Source organism: Procambarus clarkii, chromosome 40, assembly GCF_040958095.1.
Source record: "Procambarus clarkii isolate CNS0578487 chromosome 40, FALCON_Pclarkii_2.0, whole genome shotgun sequence".
NCBI lineage: Eukaryota > Metazoa > Arthropoda > Malacostraca > Decapoda > Cambaridae > Procambarus > Procambarus clarkii.
The window spans coordinates 28,223,816-28,246,556 of record NC_091189.1 but is presented as its reverse complement, the minus strand read 5'-3'; the positions used below and the strand labels follow the sequence as shown (position 1 = coordinate 28,246,556).

Sequence of the window (22,741 nt, the reverse complement as noted above, 5' to 3'; positions counted from 1 at the left end):
TCAACAGACAATCTGCTTGAAACAGTCAAAGCGACGTCCACCAGGACCATGCCCCACATCCCCAAGGCTGCCCGTCACCAAGAAGCCACCAAACTCACCAGTCTGCTGATGAAGGTCAACATTGCTCCTAGAACCACTGGATTGTGGCACAATCTCCTACTATTTGGTAATGCATGCCTAGCATTACCGCCGAGGAGAAACAAGTCATTAGCAACCTCAGTACTTCTCTTATGATCCCTTGCTATCCTCTTCTTATTCCTAGTACTATCCCCCTTATTGGGCAGTTATAAATAAGAGCTGCCTCCTATGCACCAATAGGCCTTCTGCAGTTACCTTTGTTCTTTTTCCTGTTACTATCCCCTCTACTACACCTTACCTTGCATACCTTTTGCCTTGCTCCTCACCTCTCTCTCTTGCCTATTTATTGCCTTCATCTCCTTCCCTCATCACAATCGACTTGAGAATGGTCCAGGACGGACCGAACTGTCGTTGTCCCTTAATTTCTAGTGTGTGGATTGGTCAACCTCGGTAATCAGGGCTCTTAATGAATTCTCCAAAAGAAGGCAACCTGGTCCGCCTCCCCCCTCGTGCCAAGAACACCAGCTGCAGGACGACCAACAACAGCTCACCTGAGAACCACAAAATAGGAGCACAGATCACCAGGAAAATAGAAGAGAGCAATACCACAGGTGCCATCACAATCATAACCAGCGATGACACTATTGCCCCCAGGAATGCCACCACAGCACAGGCTCTAAAAGACATACACCCACATAGAGCTCCAGACAGTACCAGGGATCCTCAGGAAAACAATACTGGCTGAACCCGGTGCTTGGAGATGCCGCAAAGGACATTCTATTGGAACTTACCAGATTCTCCAACATGTGTTTGGCTGGCGGCATCGCTGAGGGCATCAGACCTCTCTTTTATGGAGCAGTACTCTGTGCTGTAAAGAAGAAGGCTAGGGGAATCAGGTCAATTGCCATTGGCAACACCCTCCGACGCCTCGTAGCAGTGCGATCTATCAGCCAGGAAGCAGCCACCTTGCTGAAACCTAATCAGCTCGGGTTTGGGATCCCCCTTGGCTGTGAAGTTGCAGCACATGCAGCACGGGCTTACAGTGTTGATCTCCCGGCCCAGAAGGCACTAGTAAAGCTTGACTTTAAAAATGCCTTCAATCAAGTCAGAAGAGACGCTGTCCTCAGGGCGGTACACAACCATTTCCGTCCCCTTTACCCATTCATCCGATCATGCTACAGTGGGGACTCAAAACTTCTTTTTTGGGGAGCATGAAATAGACTCCTGTGAAGGTGTCCAATAAACCCTTAGCCCCCTCCTTTTAGCTATCAAAGAGGTCACTGTTAGTCTGACAAGCGAGCTAAACATCTGGTACTCGGATGATGGCACTCTCGCCGGCACCCCGGTTACCATTTTGGAGGATATAAGGAAAATCCACAAGCAAGGAGCAGGCTTGGGCCTCATTCTCAATGCATCCAAATGTGAAATAGTCTCCCGCAACCCAGACATCACTGGCCAAATAAAAAATGTTCTATCAGACATTCTCGTTGTCGAGCCACCTGACTGCACCCGCCTGGGTGCCCCCATTGGTTCACAAGCAATCGAGGAGGTCCTGGATGCAAAAATCACTGATCTATAGAGAATGCTGGACAGGATTGACAAGACTGATGCCCGTGATGCTCTCTTCTTCCTCACAAGATGCCTATCTCTCCCTAAGTTGACCTACTTAGGGAGAGGAAGTGTTTCTGCCTGAAACGCTTTGCATAATAGTGGCTTTAGGCATTGTATGTACTAGCTCTATCTATAAAGCCATCAAAATTTTGTATCTCACCTTGTATGTATGTACTTTACCTAAATAAACATTTTCTTTTTCTTTTCTTTTGTGTACTTTCTGAGGTGTTCTTCATCCTACAACAGCCCTAAATTAAATGTTTATGACACCCTTCTGAGGTCCATGCTGGTGAAAGTCCTGAACCTGCCATTGGACGACTCAGTGGGAGCAAGCAACCTTCCCTGTAAGACTCGGCAGCCTTGGTGTCTGCACAGCCTCCCAGATTGCTCTACCAGCCTTCATTTCCTCCCCTGCATCGCACAACCTCGCAAGAGATATCCTACCTGAAACCCTGAGTGATTCAAAGGGAATACATGATCCTGCTTTCACTGACTGCTCAAATCAGTGGGATGCTCTTGCAGCCCCAGCACCCATTATAAAGCCAACAGAAAAACATAAAGTCCAGCTGGAACCACCCACTAGTGGAAAAAGTAGTTGATGCCATGCTCAGCGCCACAACATCAGACAAGGAGAAAGCCCGCCTCAGAGCAGTACATGCCCCCCATGCAGGAGACTTCCTTCTGGTAGTACTCATGTCGGCAACGGGCATGCGTCTAGATCCAGAATCCCTTCGTGTCGCAGTAGCCCCTCCGCCTTGGTGCCCCAATTCACATTGAATACAAGTGTATTTGCAACAGGGTGGAAGCAGACCAATATGGACTGCATAGGTTGCATTGCAGAAGCACAAAGGGCTGGCATGCAAGACACAAAAAAAGCCTAAAAAAGGCTTTCGACAGAGTTCCACATAAGAGGTTGTTCTGGAAACTGGAAAATATTGGAGGAGTGACAGGTACGCTTCTAACATGGATGAAAAATTTTCTGACTGATAGAAAAATGAGGGCTGTGATCAGAGGCAATGTATCGGACTGGAGAAATGTCACAAGTGGAGTACCACAGGGTTCAGTTCTTGCACCAGTGATGTTTATTGTCTACATAAATGATCTACCAGTTGGTATACAGAATTATATGAACATGTTTGCTGATGATGCTAAGATAATATGAAGGATAAGAAACTTAGATGATTGTCATGCCCTTCAAGAAGACCTGGACAAAATAAGTACATGGAGCGCCACTTAGCAAATGGAATTTAATGTTAATAAATGCCATGTTATGGATTGTGGAATAGGAAAACATAGACCCCACACAACCTATATATTATGTGAGAAATCTTTAAATAATTCTGATAAAGAAAGAGATCTGGGGTGGTTCTAGATAGAAAACTATCACCTGAGGACCACATAAAGAATATTGTGCGAGGAGCCTATGCCACGCTTTCTAACTTCAGAATTGCTTTTAAATACATGGATGGCGATATACTAAAGAAATTGTTCACGACTTTTGTTAGGCCAAAGCTAGAATATGCAGCTGTTGTGTGGTGCCCATATCTTAAGAAGCACATCAACAAACTGGAAAAGGTGCAAAGACATGCTACTAAGTGGCTCCCAGAACTGAAGGGTAAGAGCTACGAGGAGAGGTTAGAAGCATTAAACATGCCAAAACTAGAAGACAGAAGAAAAAGAGGTGATATGATCACTACATACAAAATAGTAACAGGAATTGATAAAATCGATAGGGAAGATTTCCCGAGACCTGGAACTTTAAGAACAAGAGGTCATAGATATAAACTAGCTAAACACAGATGCCAAAGAAATATAAGAAAATTCACTTTCACAAACAGAGTGGTAGACGGTTGGAACAAGTTAGGTGAGAAGGTGGTGGAGGCCAAGACCGTCAGTAGTTTCAAAGTGTTATATGACAAAGAGTGCTGGGAAGACGGGACACCACGAGCGTAGCTCTCATCCTGTAACTACACTTAGGTAATTACAACGAGGTCAATGACATCATCAAGAAGAGCCTCGTCTCAGCTCAGTGCCCAGCGGAGAGAGAAGCTCGCATCCTAGGGAACCAAAACCCAGATTACCCTGCACTTTGCCCAGATGGCATTCCCCATATACTCCTGGAAAAGGGGCAAACAATTGGTGTGGGACTACACATGTGGATCCACCCTGGCCGACACCTACGTACACTTCGGTGCTGATCAAGCAGGTGGGGCAGCCAACCATAGTGAAATAGTAAAATCAGTCAAATACAGGTGATTGGAAGGTCAATACATCTTTGTTCCCATAGCGTTTGAGACGTATGGTCCCTGGGGTAAGAGTGCCTTGGGATTTCTCTAAGAATTTGGCTCCAGGCTTATTGACGTCACCAGAGACCCAAGGGCTGCCAGTTTTTTTTTTCAGCGCCTCAGTGTGGCGATCCAGAGGGGAAATGCCTGCTGCATCCTTGGTTCCTGTCCAGAAGCAGAGGAGCTTCAAGACATCCATGACCTTTAAGCACTTTGTATCAACCAATGTATATCATGTAACCATTTAATATTAAATACGTAATAAAGCACAAAAAAACAAAAGGAAGGGGGTGGTAGGAGAAAAGCACACAGAAACTGTAATGGAGGGGACCTAAACATTCTCTCTAATGCATTATGTGTGGTTTGCTCTGAGGCTAAGGGTCCCTCTTCTTCCAGCCAGAAGTGGTACTCCCTTCAATATATTATTTTAACATGTACTGTACTTGAAAATTTTAACATCTGTGTCAAATAACAACTGGTCGGATTTAAATTTTTTGTGCCCAATGTAAACCTTTTGCAAAACTTCACACAAGTTGAGTATTGGATGCTCAATAAACTAGCCACCTCTGGTGGCAACAGTCAGTTGTGTTGCACTATTAAAACTTTCGCTGGCCCGGCGGGCGACCTGCCGCACACCGCAAGGTCGGCCGAGCATTAGCCATGAGCACACAACCTCACTCCAATATTTACACTCTTTTTCAGCTTTCTTACCTCAATTTTCATGCTACGTCGTTCAATTTGGTATCAAATTGTTGGCAATAGAATGCTATAAAGGGATATTTGCATATAAGAACATATGTCCCACTTTCCTACACAGTACTGTACTTTAGACTTGCCACGCACCACTAGGTAGCCTGAGCATTGCCTGTGAGCTTACTACTGTCACGAGAACAGTGAGCCTCTTGCGTGGGTGGACGCCCACATGGCAGGGTCAGGATGCCATGTCGGGTATACCAAGAATGGAAGACGTTGGCGCGTATTTTAAAACACATCCCATGGTATTAGGACAATAAATGAAATTTTTACAAGTTTTTAAATTATAGACCTCATTTGCGCCATCACACACACTCCGAATTTTAATTCTGTGATGGGATGTGCGTGATCGGGCAGCGAAAGTGTTAAAACGGTTTTGATAATTTTACAAATGGGAATACCAGTCATCTAAATGTTGATTATCAAATCTAAATGTTTAGGAAAACACATAGGTGGGTAAGCTGCAGTACGTATTTCACTTGTGCATTGTTACAGCAAGCAGGGAAAAGGAAGCAGGAGTCACCAACACCCATCTGAGGGCAGTGCACATAAACCCTCTCATTGTGTTGAGCCCTTGAGGGAATCCTCAGTCCTAATCTAGGTATCCTTAGGTCCTGGCTTGCCATATACTCCACTACTTCACTCTCACACTTGCAATATGTTGGATAGGGGCATGATAGTCATGATCTCATTCCTAAGGTTAAGTCTCATTCCCAGTGGCCAAGATAGATTATCCCTAACTCAAGCTGATCCTCTCCTTTTTAGAATCATGAGTGACTTGGGGCATTATAATTTTTTACATTAATAGTATATCCCTTAGGTTAACTGTGGTCCAAGGCTTTGTACCAATTTCTCCTGTTACTGGCCTTAGGATTGTGTTGTACACACTTTTAATACGCTTTGGAATCTCCTGGTTTGCAAGTTTCCTCCAGAAAATTGTTAATGCTTCAGTTTTGTGGCACACTCTGGCTCCATAAGATAAGTTCTTCACAGAAGCGTCTGATAAGGGTTGTGTATTTTCTTAAATCTTTTACTTCACTAGACAGATCCTGGTCTCTGAAATTGATGACGGCACATTAAATTTGTGTATTCTGGCACTTCTGTGCACCTCCCATCTTTTGGGCTCAACTCTCTGGCAGCACTGCAATAGTTCGCCAGCTGTAAATGTTCTCAATTGCATGATTTTTTCTACAGGCTTGGGCTATTTATTAGAATAGTGGCTAAGCATTTACTAGCATTTCTTGCAATTGGTGTATTTCAAGATGATTTTTTTCATGTTTGCTAAGAATGGCATAGTAATGCTTTTATAGTAGTGTTTCAATGGAGAGCCTCTTCGGCTCCCCGGAACTATACCGGGCTGATGTGTATATATATTAGACCGTGGCAACAGTCAATCGAAGGAGTTCTAAGCCTACCTGGGACCAGAGCCAGAACCTGGCCCCCCTCAAGAGAGGCATGAGGAGCAATGGCCTAAAGACACCCCTGTGTAATTGAAAGCAGTCTTTGCCATCTACCAAGTCAGGCACCCAGAAAGGTAGGAATCTCAAAACAAACTACTGCTGGTCAAAAATGGCAAACCGAAAGCCAAACAAGCAAACAGAACTCCCCAATTAAAAACAAGGAAACAAACATGATGTCACCACAACGCTGCGCATCTGTCTGCGCAACCCCCCACCCTCCCCGGGAGGGGGACAGGGGGGTCCCAGACCTCCACGCCGCCAACTCTCCTCAGTTCAAGAGGCTGTTGTGTTGGTGACGATCGATTGCTCAGGCTCCACTCTTTGTACAGTGTTGCAGTGCGGTGTTGTTGCTCTGGCGTGTGAGCTAGAAGTAACACAAGAGTACTGGGGCTGCATGCACCTAGGGCTATCTATCCTAGGTGCCCTGTAAGTACTGCCTCTGCGGCCTTAGGGTTGTATTCCATGAGCCGTTTAGGAGCAGCTACCTCCATGTGGTTCTGTTGCTGCTCGGTGATTGCCCGCCCTTGGGGGGTTTATCTGGGGAGGTTATTACTCCTGTTTGCCCTTGGGTAGGAAGTAGTTTCGTCGCTTGTTTGCGGAGTCTGCGGTGGTGCGGAGTCGTTGGCTCGGTGATCGCTCTGAGTTTCAGTCGGGCTCTCGTATGGGTCGTTGGCCCTTTCACGGTTCGCCCTGTTGGCGGGGCGATGGGGTCTCGCGCTGTTTGTTCTCGCCTGGTCCCACAATTTGTGGGCAATTCGGGTCCTTTTCCTCCGGCCTGCAGTGGCGTTGCTTCTTTCCTTCTCCATTGGGGGGATTGGCACTTGCAGGGCGGGCCTCTTCCCCTGCTCTTTGTCAGGTCATCCTGGAGTGGATTACACCAGTCAGCAGATTACAGAACCAACTAGGAATGAAAACAAGCTGGACCTGATATTCATGAACAATGAGGAGCTAATCAGAGACATTACTGTCTTACACACTACGTACTCGGACCACAAGCTCATTGAAGTGCAAACTGACATTAATAACGGTAGTAGGCCCAAGAGACACAACAAGCGAGAAGGGCTATTCAATAAATTCAATTTTAATAATAAGAGGATAGACTGGGAGAAAATAAACAGGGAACTTACAAACATTCAATGGGAAAATGTTCTAAGTAATAAAAATCCTACACAGGGAATAGAAAAACTGACGTCTGAAGCATATGAAGTCTGTCTGAAACATGTTCCTTTGAGGAAAGCCAGAAAGAGGTCCAATGTAGAAAGAGAACGCAGACGACATTACAAAAGGAGGAAGAAATTAACGGAAATGCTTAAGCAGACATGACTCTCCATACAGAGAAGAAATAATTTAAACAGGGAGATTGAAGAAATCGAACAGAGACTGAAGCATTCCTATCAGACTGAAGAAAGGCAATTAGAACAGAAAGCAATTCAAGTAATAAAGAAAAACCCAAAATATTTCTTCCCATATGCTAAATCAAAAGCGAAAACCACTGCCAGTATTGGACCTATTCGTATTAGTGAAGGTTCATACACTGAGGATGACAAAGAAATTTGTGAAATCCTTAAAAAGCAGTATGAAGACATGTTTAGCACTCCGATACTCAGCATGAAAGTGGAAGATTCGGACAATTTCTTTATGAATGATACTCAAACACCTGTAAATATAACTGATATCAACACGAGTGTGACAGATTTTGAAAGAGAAATTGACAATATGCCCATGCACTCAGCCCCGGGTCCAGACTCATGGAATTCAATATTTATAAAAAAATGCAGAGTGCCAGTAGCACAGGCACTCAGTATAGTGTGGAGGAAGAGCTTGGACACAGGGGAGATACCAGATGCGCTTAAAGCAGCAGACATTGCCCCTCTACACAAGGGTGGTAGCAAAGCATTGGCAAAGAATTATAGACCAGTTGCACTAACGTCCCACATAATAAAAGTATTTGAAAGAGTGATCAGGAGTCAGGTCACTAGATTCATGGAAACCAATGACCTCCACAATCCAGGCCAACATGGATTTAGAGCAGGAAGATCATGCCTCTCACAGCTACTTGACCACTATGACAAAATCACTGAGGCATTAGAGGAAAAACATAATGCAGATGTCGTATACACAGATTTTGCAAAGGCATTCGACAAATGTGACCATGGAGTGATTGCACACAAAATGAAGTCAGTGGGTATAACTGGTAAAGTAGGACGCTGGATACTCAGTTTCCTGTCGAACAGAACACAAAGAGTAACAGTCAATCAAGTAAAATCGAGTCAGAGCGCAGTTAAAAGCTCTGTACCTCAAGGCACAGTCCTTGCACCACTGCTGTGCCTTATTCTCATATCAGATATAGACAAAAACACAGGTCACAGCTTCGTGTCATCCTTTGCAGATGATACAAAAATCAGCTTGAAAATTACCTCTGCTGAAGACATTGATAAACTACAAACAGATATTAACAAAGTTTTCAATTGGGCAGCAGAAAATAACATGATGTTTAACGGTGATAAATTCCAGGTACTCAGATACGGCAAAAATGAGGATCTTAAACATAATACAGGGTACAAAACACAATCGAATCTGCCCATAGTAGGAAAACAGCATGTCACGGATTTTGGAATAATGATGTCCGACGACCTAATGTTTAGGGAGCATAACCAAGCAAGTATTTCGTCAGCAAGAAAAATGATAGGATGGATTACGAGAACCTTCAAATCCAGAGATCCCATCACAATGGTTGTACTCTTCAAATCACTTGTGTTGTCCCATCTTGAGTACTGCTTAGTACTCACTTCCCCCTTCAGAGCAGGAGAGATTGCTGAAATTGAGGGAATACAGAGAACATATATGGCACGCATAGACGAGATAAAGCACCTAAATTATTGGGATCGTCTCAAAGCTCTCCAAATGTACTCACTAGAAAGGAGACGAGAGAGATACCAAATAATATACACATGGAAAATACTGGAGGAACAGGTCCCAAATCTGCACAGTAAAATAACAACGTACTGGAGTGAACGACATGGAAGAAAATGCAGAATAGAACCAGTAAAGAGCAGAGGTGCCATGGGCACAATCAGAGAACACTGTATGAACATCAGAGGTCCACGGTTGTTCAACGTCCTACCAGTGAGCATCAGAAATATTACAGGAACAACCGTGGACGTCTTCAAGAGGAAACTAGATTGTTTCCTTCAAGGAGTGCCGGACCAACCGGGCTGTGGTGGGTATGTGGGCCTGCGGGCCGCTCCGAGCAACAGCCTGGTGGACCATACTCTTGCAAGTCAAGTCTGGCCCCGGGCCGGGCTTGGGGAGTAGAAGAACTCCCAGAACCCCATCAACCAGGTATCAACCAATGGGTTTCCTGCCTGTCTTCAGTTTGATCTGTCAGATCTGCCTGTCTGGGCAGATCTGCGATTCATACTAGACTTGCCCTGTGTGATCCCATGGGTCTTTTGCCCCTTCTTTCAGTTGACCACTCTGTCTTGGGTTTGGCTGCTTTTGGCACCTGGATGACGTGTCTCTGGACCTCCGGAACGCATATTAGCACGTCCAGATTCATTCGGTGTTCAGGGACTGGCTCAGCTTTGTCATGGAGTGACACCGCCCGCTTTCTTTGCCTTCCTTCCAGTTGGATCTGGCACCTCGTGTGTCCACACGCCTTAACTAGGTCATGGTGATGTACTGGCAGATGGCCTGTCTTGGTTCATTCCCCTATCCATGGAATGGACGGTCGACACAGACTCGTTCAGTTGGTTCTGCCGGACGTACGGGCACCTTGAGGTGGACCTCTTTGCATCAACTAGGTCGAGGCGTCTTCCGGTGTATGTGGCGCCCTTCCCAGACTGCGTGGCCATTAGGGTCGATGCCTTTCGGCTGGACTGGTCGAACTGGGGTTACCTGTACCTCTTTCCTCCGGGTCCTGGTTAACTTAGAGAGACTTACAAGAAATGAGTAATCCTGTTGGCTCTTTGGTGGCCGGCCCAGCCCTAGTTTCAAGTGCCTCTTGCTCGATGTCCGAACCCGAGGGTCTTCCTGTGGCTCTGCCTCTTTAAGCAGATTGGACCATTCCAGTACAGTATGTGGCTGGTTCGATCTTCTCTGCTCGCATCTGGCCTTTTTGACGCGGGTTTATCACCACTTGTATGGTGATCAGGTGGCTTAGTTGGTGTTCCACCTGCAAGTTTCGTCTCGACAGCAGTACGAAATTTCCTGGCGGTCTTTTCGGCACTTGTCTCTTTGTAGGTTGTCTTCAATTTCTGGTCGGTTTTGTCCTTTCTCTCTCTTGGTTGTTTCAGGACCGTTTTCTTATGCCAGATACTGTCGCCTCGTTTCGGGTAGCACTGGCAGAGCCACTGCAGCTTTCATTTGGGGTGGATGTCAGTTCTGCTCCGTTCCGCAAGCTTTCTTGGGCGTTGTTCACCTGCAGCCTGCTCATACACCACCTGAGGTGTCCTGGTCGTGGCACCGAGTGCTCTCTGCTCCCTTCTCCTTGGTTTGGGGGTGGCCCCCTCGGTTCCGGACTTTTCTATGACTTTTTTTATGTCGGTGTTGGCATCTGGGGATTGGGTCGGAGAGTTTCATGCTCTCCTCCGGCACAGGGGTTTCTGCTCTTTCAGTCCTGGTGGTCTTTTCTTCGTTTGCAGCCGTCTCCTTCTTTTCTGGCGAAGAATGAGTCTGCTGCTTTCTGGAGAGGTCCTTGGGTTGTTGATGCTTACTTGGTTCAGCTGGGGGTGTCTCATGTTTTGTGTCTGTGGCTCTTTGCCGTTATTTGCGTGTTACAGCCTCTGTGGCAGAGGACGCGCTTTGGGTTGAGCCAGTTTTCCCGTCTTCCCTATTCCAGGACACGGGCCTCCCAGGTTGTTCGCAGGATTATTCGGTCCAGCTAGCTTGTGGTCTTTCTCCCTGCCCACGCTGTGCATAAGTTCGGCATTCGGATGTTGTTTTGGTAATGTCCTGGTCTATCTTTTGGGCACGGGGGCTATTGGAGGTCGAACAGGGTTCTGGCTGCACATTACCTTGTTAATGTTCCTAGTCCTTCTCGGGCATGTATAGCCTTGGGTCGCAGGTTGCAGCCTGTTGTCTCGACTTTGAGTTAAGGAGCGAGTGCCCACCGCCTCCCGGGTGAGTCCCTTTTCTTCTTATTTTTGGTTAGGTAGCTCCGGGGAGCCAAAGGGGCTCTCCACAGAAAACCAGCATTGAATGTAATGAAACGCTATTTTCTGGGTGAGACTTGGAGGTTCCCCGGCATCCCTCCCTCTCTCCGGTTGGTGGTTTTTCACGTTTTTGATACTCAGCCTCTGAACTGAGGAGAGTTGCCAGGGTTGAGGTCTGGGACCCCCTTTGCGCAGACAGATGCACGGTGCTTGTGGTGAAGTCGTGTTTGTTTCCTTGTTTTTAATTGGGGGAGTTCTGTTTGCTAGTTTGGCTTTCGGTTTGCAATTTTTGATCAGCAGTAGTTTGTTTTGAGATTCCTGCCTTTCTGGGTGCTTGACCTGGCAGATGGCAAAGACTGCTTCCAATTACACAGGGGTGTCTTCAGGCCATTGCTCCTCGTGCTTCTCTTAAGGGGGGCCAGGGTCTGGCTTTGGTCCCCGGTAGGCTTAGAACTCCTTCGATTGACTATTGCCACGGTCTAATATATACACATCAGCCCAGTATAGCTCTGGGGAGCCTCCGGGTCTCAGCCAGAAAATGGCATTTCATTACATTCAATGTTGGTTTTATTGGGCTTTGTTTATAGATAACTTTCTTGTATAAAAAGACTATTGTAGCAGAATGTGTTTTCTTCCAGTCCCTCATTTCTAGTTCCATGAATTAGTTCCCATAATTAATAAGCTTTTATCCTGACAGGTAAAAGGTTGCATGATGAAACCAGAGGATGTTCTTGCAGATAACTCTCTAAACTCCTGCCCACAGCATGTGTCTAACAGCATTAGATGTTTCCTTATAGAGCAAAATTTCCCGCTTGCTTCTGTGCCTGATACTGTTTTGGGATCTCTCTGCTCTGTTGGTAAGTTCTTAAATACAAAATCCCTAGTTTCTTTTTATGAACTGTACTGTAATAGTTTTAAGTTGAAACTATTAAGTTGAAATATGTATATGTGTGTATATATATATATATATATATATATATATATATATATATATATATATATATATATATATATATATATATATATATATATATATATATATATATATATATATATATATATGTATATATATATATATATATATATATATATATATATATATATATATATATATATATATATATATATATATATATATATATATATATATATATATATATATATATAACTGAAAACTCACACCCCAGAAGTGACTCGAACCCATACTCCCAGGAGCAACGCAACTGGTATGTACAAGACGCCTTAATCCACTTGACCATCACGACCGGACATAATGAGGTGATAGCCGAGGCTATTTGAACCACCCCACCGCCGGCACTCGGATAGTAATCTTGGGCATAGCATTTTACCAAATCACCTCATTCTTTGGGGCACACGTGAGGAACACAAATGCGAACAAGCCTGAATGGTCCCCAGGACAATATGCAACTGAAAACTCACACCCCAGAAGTGACTCGAACCCATACTCCCAGGAGCAACGCAACTGGTATGTACAAGACGCCTTAATCCACTTGACCATCACGACCGGACATAATGAGGTGATAGCCGAGGCTATTTGAACCACCCCACCGCCGGCACTCGGATAGTAATCTTGGGCATAGCATTTTACCAAATCACCTCATTCTTTGGGGCACACGTGAGGAACACAAATGCGAACAAGCCTGAATGGTCCCCAGGACAATATGCAACTGAAAACTCACACCCCAGAAGTGACTCGAACCCATACTCCCAGGAGCAACGCAACTGGTATGTACAAGACGCCTTAATTCACTTGACCATCACGACCGGACATAATGAGTTGCATATTTTCAGTTGCAACTCAGTTTGAGTAACGTCAACACCACATGGTGGGGTCGCGCTGCTTCTTGCAAATTCTTAGACACCTCCAACGATGCACATAAGTAATGTTGTACTTGTTTAAAGATGCTAATGATGCTGGGATATAAAGGGGTGACTGCTGAGATGTTGCAAAGCATTGACGTTTTTTGTAGGAAAAAAGAAATGAAATGTCTGATATGCAACAAATGTCAAAAAGGTTCGTTCGGTGTTCGGCAGGTAGGCTGCTCCATTATAACAATCTTTCTTTGTTTCAAATGTGTTCCATTTGTTTTGTATTTGTCATTTACGTCTCAATATTGGAGAAGCCTACCTTACATACACTGAATAAACCATTATGACATTTTCCTTTCTTCAAATGTGTTCAATATTTATTTTTCATTTGTCTTATAGCAAAAGGTTCGTTCAGTGGTCGGCAGGTAGGCTGCTCCATGTTTCTTACATACAAAAAACGTAAATAATAAAAAAAATGAAGAATTTTGAAAACCAGTACAAATGTCAAAAAGGTTCGTTCGGTGGTCTACAGGTCGGCTGCTCCATGTTTCTTAAATAAAAAAAATAAAAAACAAAAAATAAAAGAACTGTTGAAACAATTTGAAAAATGGACAAATGCCATAAAGGTTCGTTCAGTGTTTGTCGGGTAGGCTGCTCCATTATTGAGACGTAAGTGACAAATACAAAACAAATGGCACACATTTGAAACAAAGAAAGATTGTTATAATGGAACAGCCTACCCAACAAACACTGAACGAACTTTTTGCTATAACGAATATGAAAGACAAGGGCTGCTGGCTGGGTTAGTACTGCGTGAGCAACCATTTGTAGCACATGTGCCTCTGGCTCCCAGACACCTGTCCCACACGGTGTTGAAAGACTGCGCTCAGTCGGTGCAATTCAGACCCCTATTGTTTGAAGACCATAAGGGTCATAACATTGGTGAAGCTAGGCGCAATAAGGGCTTAACACAACGGTCGAATGCCAGTGATACAGCACCTATGAGGATGATACAGCGAGCATATCCAGTTGTAGCTCTGAGCCCCACCTTTGCCATCTCGAATTTATATAGATGATACATAGATGAATCGTTTTCTGCGTTTAGTGATGAAGTAGCATAGATGAACAGTGTTAGCGGCTTCCATGGTGGTGGTGTTCATTGATATTTTCAAGAATACCTTAATCTCTTCTTGACTGATGGACACTCTTTGAGGCTAGCTGAATCTCTTCCTGACTGATGGACACTCTTTGAGGCTAGCTGAATCTCTTCCTGTGTGGGACCTTACAAAGCGATCTTTTCAAGACTACCTAACAAATTGAGCTTTTCCTATAATCGTTTCAATACTACCTTATGCTTTACAAGCTTGGCTACATACCACCTACAAGTACTAAAGCCAAGGGTGCACGTGAGTGCGTTATTTGCAAGCACACAGAACGATGAAACAGGAAACGAAAATCCATCTGTAGCTGGTGCAAGGAGAGCAAAGTCGCACTGTGTACCATGGACTACTTCGTTGACTATTACGCACATCCAAAGTACTGAGTGTGTAATACAGTGTGTTACTGTGTAAATAGTATGTGAAACTGTATATACAGTATTGTAATTTTAGTGAATTTATACCACGTAATATTGTGACAATAAACATTTATTGTGGACACATTACTGACACATGTATCACAGATTCATGGAAAATTATGAACATTCTACTGTATACATATTGTAAAGGTCACAAATATGCATCATATACGATAAAAGAAACAAATAAAACCGCATTGGAAATGTATAGAAAAAATATTTGAAAATATATTTGTGGCAACACGCGGTGCTTGAATGGCCTGCGCGACCGTGTCTGGGAGCTTCACACACGGGCGACCAGCCCCTGATGACGTCACAGCACACCTTGTCCACGCCCTCACAGCCAAAGTAAGTGGAATTTGGTAATTATTTTTACATAGACATGTTCAGGGACGGTAATTTATCATTTTGGAAAGAAAAATGATATTTTGGGGAACATTTGATGTCATGCACACTGGGAGAATTTCACAATAAACACAGTGCATCACACTGGTTACATGGGGGACACTCGTTTTGTATGACGTCCGTTTCACATGACGAACATGGAACGGATTAAATTCGTTATGCGAGGTACCACTGTATGTGTGTATATATATATATATATATATATATATATATATATATATATATATATATATATATATATATATATATATATATATATATATATATACATACATACATACATACATACATACATACATACATACATACATACATATATATATATATATATATATATATATATATATATATATATATATATATATATATATATATATATATATATATATATGTGGTGCCTTAAACCACTTGACCGTCAGTGACCATACAAAAAGTGGTGATAGCTGGGGATATTTGAACCACCACCCATCAAAGTGCCATCGGGGTGGTGGTTCAAATAGCCTTGGCTATCACCACTTTGGCATCAGTCATGTATATAGAGTTCTGTGGGGCCTACTGGCGACCACGAGCCAGAACCTAGCCCCCTCAGAAGAGGCATGAGGAGCAACAACCTATAGAAACCTCCGTGTGGTTGGAAGCATTCTATGTCTGCCATCGACCGGGTCAGGTACCCAGAAAGGTAAGCATCCCAAAACATACCCCTATTCTGGTGAAAATTGCTACAAAAAGCCGATGAAGTGGATAGAACTCCCCAAACAGAAAAGAACAAACGATTATGATGTCACACGCTGCCGCGCCGCTCTCTGTGTAGCTCCCCCGTCCCCAGGAGGGGGAAGGGGAGCCCCAGACACCTGCGCCGGTAATCTACCTCTTAATACTGAGGCTAATGCTAGAGGCAGAGGTCGTGTGCTCTGGCTCCAGTGATTCTTCCGGCACTGTGCTTTGTGTGTGGTGGCTGTCTTCCAGGGGTGTGCAAGCCAGGAATCATTCTACAGTACTGTACTCTGGCTGCATGCACCTAGGGTTCCCTTCCCTAGGTGCCCTAGGCGTCGCCTATGCTATGTGGTGCCCTTACCTGCCTGCGAGGCGTTCACGGTGGATGCTTTTCGGCAGGACTGGTCGAGATGGGGGGGTACCTGTTCCTCTTCTCCTGGTCCAGCTGTTGCTTTGGGTTCTGGCTTGGTTGGAGCCCATTCCCACGAGAGTAGTCCTTATGGTCCCTTGGTGGCCGGCCCAGCTTTATTTTCAGACGCTGCTTGATAGGTGTCCGAACCCGGGGTGTTTTCCCGCGGCTCCGCCTCTTTCGGCAGGTTGGACCGGTCATATACCTGACTGGTTCGTCCTTCTCCTCGGCTCTTTGCGTCTAGTATTTTGACGCGGGTATCCCCATTTCTGTGGTGATCAGGTGGCTTTGTTGACTGTGTCCCATCTGTGAGCTTTGTCTCGGCGACAGTATGAAGTTCCTGGTGTTTCTATGCACTTTTTTCTAGCTCTTCGTAGGTTGTCTTCTTTTTCGCATCGGGTTGTCTTGTCCTTTCTTCGATTTTCAAGACTACAGTTATTTGATGTTTCTTACTGTCGCCTCATTTTGTGCGGCGCTGGCGGAGCTGCTCCGGCTTTCGTTTAGGGTGGACGTCACATCTGCCCCGTTTCATACGCTTTCTTGTGTTTTTTTTCACCTCTGGCCTGCTCATGCGTCGCCTGAGCCGTCCTGGTCCTTGATCAGGGTGCCTTCTTATCTTCTCCTCAGTGTGTCGTAGCGCCTTCAGTTCAGGTTTCTGGTCTTTGGTACTGGTGGTAGGTTTGTACATCTGCAGCCTTTCTCCATCCTTCTGGCAACGGTCGTGACGGCTGTTTTCCGGAGGGGTTCTTGGGTTATTAATGCTTGATTGGTTTGGCCTGGGGTGTGTCCTGTGTTGTCCAAAGTCCTGTACACTTTGTCATAAGCAGCCCAGTATATCTTGCAGTAAACAGGTGAGGGTATTAAGCTGAGGGCCCATCTTCCTAAACCTCTCACCACAGAGGTCAGAATTAATCTTGAATCTTAGGCTTACACCTGCCTGAGCTCTAATAAACAACATCAAGCATGTATGGCTGTGTGGAATGTGAGAGGATTAAATGACGAACTAAAGAGAATGGAAATGATTAAAGTTGTTAAGAAAGAAAGGTAAGTTAAGGTTACCTTACCTTGAGGTTACCTTGAGGTGCTTCCGGGGCTTAGCGTCCCCGCGGCCCGGTCGTCGATCAGGCCTCCTGCTTGCCGGACTGATCAACCAGGCTGTTGTACGCGGTTGCTCGCAGCCTGACATATGAGTCACAGCCTGGTTGATCAGGTATCCTTTGGAGGTGCTTATCCAGTTCTCTCTTGAACACTGTGAAGGGTCGGCCAGTTATGCCCCTTATGTGTAGTGGAAGCGTGTTGAACAGTCTCGAACCTCTGATGTTGATAGAGTTCTCTCTCAGAGTACCAGTTGCCCCTCTGTTTTTCAACGGGGGTATTCTGCACATCCTGCCATGTCTTCTGGTCTCATGTGATGTTATTTCTGTGTGCAGGTTTGGGACCAGCCCCTCTAATATTTTCCACGTGTAAATTATTATGTACCTCTCCCGCCTGCGCTCAAGGGAGTACAGTTTTAGGCTCTTTAGTCGGTCCCAATAGTTTAGATGTTTTACTGAGTGGATTCTAGCAGTAAAGGATCTCTGCACGCTCTCCAGGTCAGCAATTTCTCCAGCTTTGAAAGGTGCTGTCATTGTGCAGCAGTACTCTACTCTAGAGAGCACTCTAGGTGCTTGGTTTCAATGAAGCAAAACTTAGGTGTGTGAATGAGGAATGGAATGATGTAAGGATTACAAGATCTGGCATTAAAAAAAAAAGAATGAGAAGAATACAGAGGGAGTAGACCTCTTAATGAATGAAAATGGGTAAGGGATAATGAATGATGTCTTGTGGCACAATTCAAGGTAATTCTGTACGAAATTCAAGTTTGATGGGTTAAGGTGGCTTTGGTGATTACATTTTTTTTTTGAGATATATACAAGAGTTGTTAGATTCTTGTACAGCCACTAGTACGCGTAGCGTTTCGGGCAAGTCCTTGGAATACGATCCCCGCCGCGAGGAATCGTTTTTACGACCAAGTACTCATTTTACTGCTGAGTTAAACAGAGGCTACAGTTAAGGATTCGTGCCCAGTAAATCCTCCCCTGCCAGGATACAAACCCATGACAAAGCGTTCGCGGAACGCCAGGCGAGTGTCTTACCACTGCACCACGGAGACTGGTAACATATGCTCTTGTGTGTTATTAAAAGAGGGGAAGGGAATACAGTACAAAAATCTAGTTTTGAGTGTACAAAAAACTTCCGAATAATGACGTTTCCCAAGGCAAGGTCTTATTCACCGTTGTATGAGATCTTCCACAGTCAAGATATGTCAACATTTTTAATTTATGGTCTGTTTAACTGTTCATACTGTCCACATGGTTTATTTGTTTTCTTCGGGGGTTACTTATTTCCCTTCAAATGGATGCTTGGATTGATTGGGTTGATCTCAGATCCCCAAGCTTCCCTCATCTCATAATGAGAGGCAGTATGTGGTCTTGGCTCCCTGTAGACTCGAGGGCTCATGCAAATTCATATGACTTGACAGCCTCAGTACTTTAACTACTGGGGGGCTACTGAGAAGCTCACCAGAAAATGGCATTTCTTCACATTGAATGACTGATGTGTATTCCATATAACCAATTAAAAATTAAAATGAAGGTTTAAGTGACTGAGGAATAGGAATTTTGCCCTAACGGTAATCCTTTTAAAATTATAAAAAAATTACACATTGTAGTAATAATACTAATCAGTTGATAATTACACGATTACAGGTGATCCTGTAATCCTGTTATTACACCCCGCCCTTAGTGTGCTGGGGTGTTTCATGTACCCTTGTTTGCCTTTGGGTAAGCAGTAGTTTGCACCGGTAGGGGCGCAGGGTACTGTGCAGCTAGTTGTCACCTCTCATAGTGGCCAGCTCTGTACCACCTGGGTACATTGTCCTCTGGTGGGGGTTTTCTTTTGCTTTTGTTTTTCCTGCCTGGTGAAGGGGGGACTGTCTTTGTTTATTAATGTAGTAAATCATAAAACAGCAATTAAAAATATAGTATTGTTAATAATATAAGTGGCTAAACAGTATATTAAATATAAATTGGAAATTTATTCAACAATGGTCACAGTTTACCTAAATGATTTATGTGTTTGCAGGCTCCACACCAGCGACAGTTACTCCCAAAAAAATGAGGCAATGTCTTAGAATACTCAAGCCCGGCAGAGGAGAATGGAATCGAACATGCCTTTTAGAGTATGTTGTCTCAGATGGAAATTACAGTGATCTTCAGGAAGTCCCTCTCTTGCCCTTAAATGATGGGACATGGAGCACATTCTCTCGAACCAGTCATCCTGTTTATATATGTGGAAAGGATGCTGGTGCTTTCTTGGGTTTGGAAAACCAGGTCCTCAGCACTGACCTTCCAACACCAATTGTTCAGTCCTTGCAAAAGATTGCACAGGAAGGTAAGTGCTACAAATGATTCATAAAAGCATGCAATTGTTTTACTGAAGTCACGATCATATTGAAAAGATATTTATTTATTTATTTATTTATTTATTTATTATTTATATACAAGAAGCTACATTGGGATTGTGAGGATACATAATATGGTAATTACAATCTTGTAAAGCCACTAGTATGCGTAGTGTTTCGGGCAGGTCCTTAATCTAAGAAAATTTTTAAGTAGGTAAATACTTGCAAAATTTATAAAAAATGATAAGTTACAAGGCAAGAAAAAAAATATGAGAGAAAATTGTAGGTATATTAAGGCACATAGGTATGGGGAATGGGAGTATAGTATAACTAAATCATTAGGCCCATAGAGTAATAGAAGGATGCTTAAACTTATGGCTTATGCAAGTGATGTGATAAGTTGGGGTTACAACACTAGACATTGTAATATTAATATTTTTTTTTCTCTGGCTTGTATGAATGGTGTTAACTCATGGTGGCAGCTTATTTCCTTATGCATGAAATTGATCGTATTTTCTGGGGGAGCTCCTATGGCTCCCCGGAGCTATACAGGCTGAATGGATATGTATAACTTTCTGGCATCAGTCAAGGTGCATGGAGTTCTTGCCTACCGGGGACCACAAGCCAGAACCTGGCCACCTCAGAGAGGTACAAGGAGCAATGGCCTATAGAAACCCCATTGAGGTTGGGAGCATTCTATGTCTGCCATCGACCAGGACAGGCACCCAGAAAGGTAGGTGCCCTTAAACAAACCCCTATTCTGGTGAAATGATTGCTACCGAAAGCCAAACAAGTGAACAGAACTCCTTAAACAAAAATAGCAAACTAGCATGACGTCATCACATCGCTGCGACACCATCGGCTGCAACCCCCACTCCCCGGGAGGAGGAAGGGGGATCCCCAGACCCTCCACGCCGGCTATCCAACTGGCAGTTCTTGGCGGATGGGTTTACTGGCCAGTCAGGTTTAGTTTCAGTTCTGTGCCTTGTGGTGTGGGCTGTCTCTACAGGTGATGTGTGATCCAGGAGTGATATTCCACGATACTTGGGCTGCATGCGCCTAGGGTTTCCTTCCCCAGGTGCCCTGTGAGTACTACCCTTGGGGGTTTGGGGCCCTCCTTCCAAGTCACCTTGGGATCTACCTCCGCTGTGTCTTTTACTGCTCAGTACTGGGCTACCCTTGGGGTCAGCTGTTTTTTTTTTTTTGCCCTAGTTTGTCTCTGGGTAAGAGATTGTTTTCGTCACTGGTAGGGGCGTGGGGTACTGCACAGCTAATCTTCTACAATTATAGTGGCTGGCTCTGTTCCACCTGGGTATGTTGTTCTCTTGGAGGATTTTTCTTTTGTTTTTGTTTTCTGCCTGGTGGGAGGGTCTCCCTGTTCTTCTCTTCGCTTGGTGGAATCTCCCACTTGGCCCCCGTAAGTGTACACGTCTCAGGGGTTCAGCTTTTAGCAGTTTGTTCGGTATACTTGGGCGCCAGTTTGCAGTACCCTGCCTGGGCTTCCTTTAGTGTGTACACAAGGCTAAGGGCCCTGGAAATCCCCACGGGGGGCTCTGTGGTCCAATGGAGTTGACCTTGAGTCCCCTCTCGCTTCCTGCGAGTTTGATGGTTGCTCTGTCCCGTTGTCTCAGGGTGACACTCACCGGTTTTGCCTCCGCCATGCTGCCTGTTAGGTCGGTGGTTCCTTGACCCGGAGTCGTGTGACGTTGGTTGTCTGTTCATACTCCAGTTTTCCCGCGCCACTCATTGTAATGTGCGGGTACAGGCAGCAGCCACTTTGCAGGCTGGGTTTAGGTTGCTGCAACGCGCTTTGTTGACTGCAGACCCGGATCCCCCGAGACTGCCCCGTTTTGGTGATAGGGACACAGACTAGAGAGTGGGAGTTGGTTCGGCTCTGGTTCCGTCCGCCCCTCCTGGTCCTTCTCCTTTGGTTGTGCATTTGGTTCCTCCCCCTTGCTTCCGACTCCGACACATCTGAGGTTGCGGGGTTTCTTTGGTGTTTGAGACTCAGGGCGGTCTTGGGGTTTTCTTCTTCCGGTATGACGGCGGAGGCCTTTGAGCCTGTTCCTCCAGCCACGCATAAGAGTCTGACCAGTGGACTCCCTTCCTTAGAGTTTACCGGCTCCCCCGGCTTTACTTGTGAGACCGGGGCTTGTGGGGGATGGCTTGGCCCCGGGTCATCCTGTGGAGGTTCCCGGGGTTGGGAAGGGGTTGCCTGGGGGGGCTTTAGCCCCGTTTGGCCCTGCTTGGGGTTTTTGTCCCTTAGGAGCGGGGCTGGCAGTTCCTCTGAAGGGGGTTTATTCCTTCCCTCTCTGCATTCCTGTTGGTTTCGGGTTTACCCCTCCCCGGGTTCGATTCCATGTCCTTCGGGTCCGTCGGTTCTTTCGTTCCTGGAGGTACTTTCACCCCTTTTCCTACTTTTGTGAGATAATGTTCCCTTCATATCGGGTTCCCTGCATGTCCCTTGGTCAAGGTGTCTTTGGGCCCGTATGTGCCTCCGTAAGATTCTCGAGGGTTTGTGACACTCTTCGATTCTTTCGATATTATTGGAACATCTGTTGACTTTCAGTTGGTTCCCTCTGGTCCCTTCTTGGACTCATTGGTCCACTTCCGTTCTCCTTGTTTTCTTTCCATTGTCTTTTGCCTTCTTTTGTATTCCCTTCGTCTCTCCTTCCTGTCTTGCTGTTCCTCTTATTCGTTACATACTCCTTGCTGGTATGTGTACATACGACTGGTGTACGAACCGCGCCTCCGGAGGGCGGGTGGTGCGGTTTGTACCTCGGGCTCAGGGTCCAGGGTGATCGTTTTGTTTTTGGGCGGTGTACATGTTTTGGTGTTCCGCGTTCTGTCTCACGATTTTCTACGCCTTCTCATTCGTCTTCTCTCTCCGATCATTGTCCCTTGATGCTGGGGGTGTTTTGGATTTCTATGTGGGAAATTCACCTCGATTCTTTTCCCTGATTACAGGTGTTGGGGGTGGCTCCGGGTGGTGTCACCTCTGCCTCTGCCCTGCACCTCGGCTTCT

The 22,741-nt window shown here is 45.1% G+C and overlaps 1 protein-coding gene across 1 annotated transcript in view; it reads left to right on the top strand.

Annotated features, from left to right (window-relative positions):
* LOC123757771 (sacsin-like) overlaps nucleotides 1–22,741 on the top strand; it is a 138,012-nt gene that overhangs the window by 70,718 nt on the left and 44,553 nt on the right. Inside the window, 2 exon segments of the mRNA XM_069338905.1 lie at nucleotides 12,038–12,197; nucleotides 19,398–19,706. Coding sequence (XP_069195006.1) covers nucleotides 12,038–12,197; nucleotides 19,398–19,706 — 469 coding nt within the window.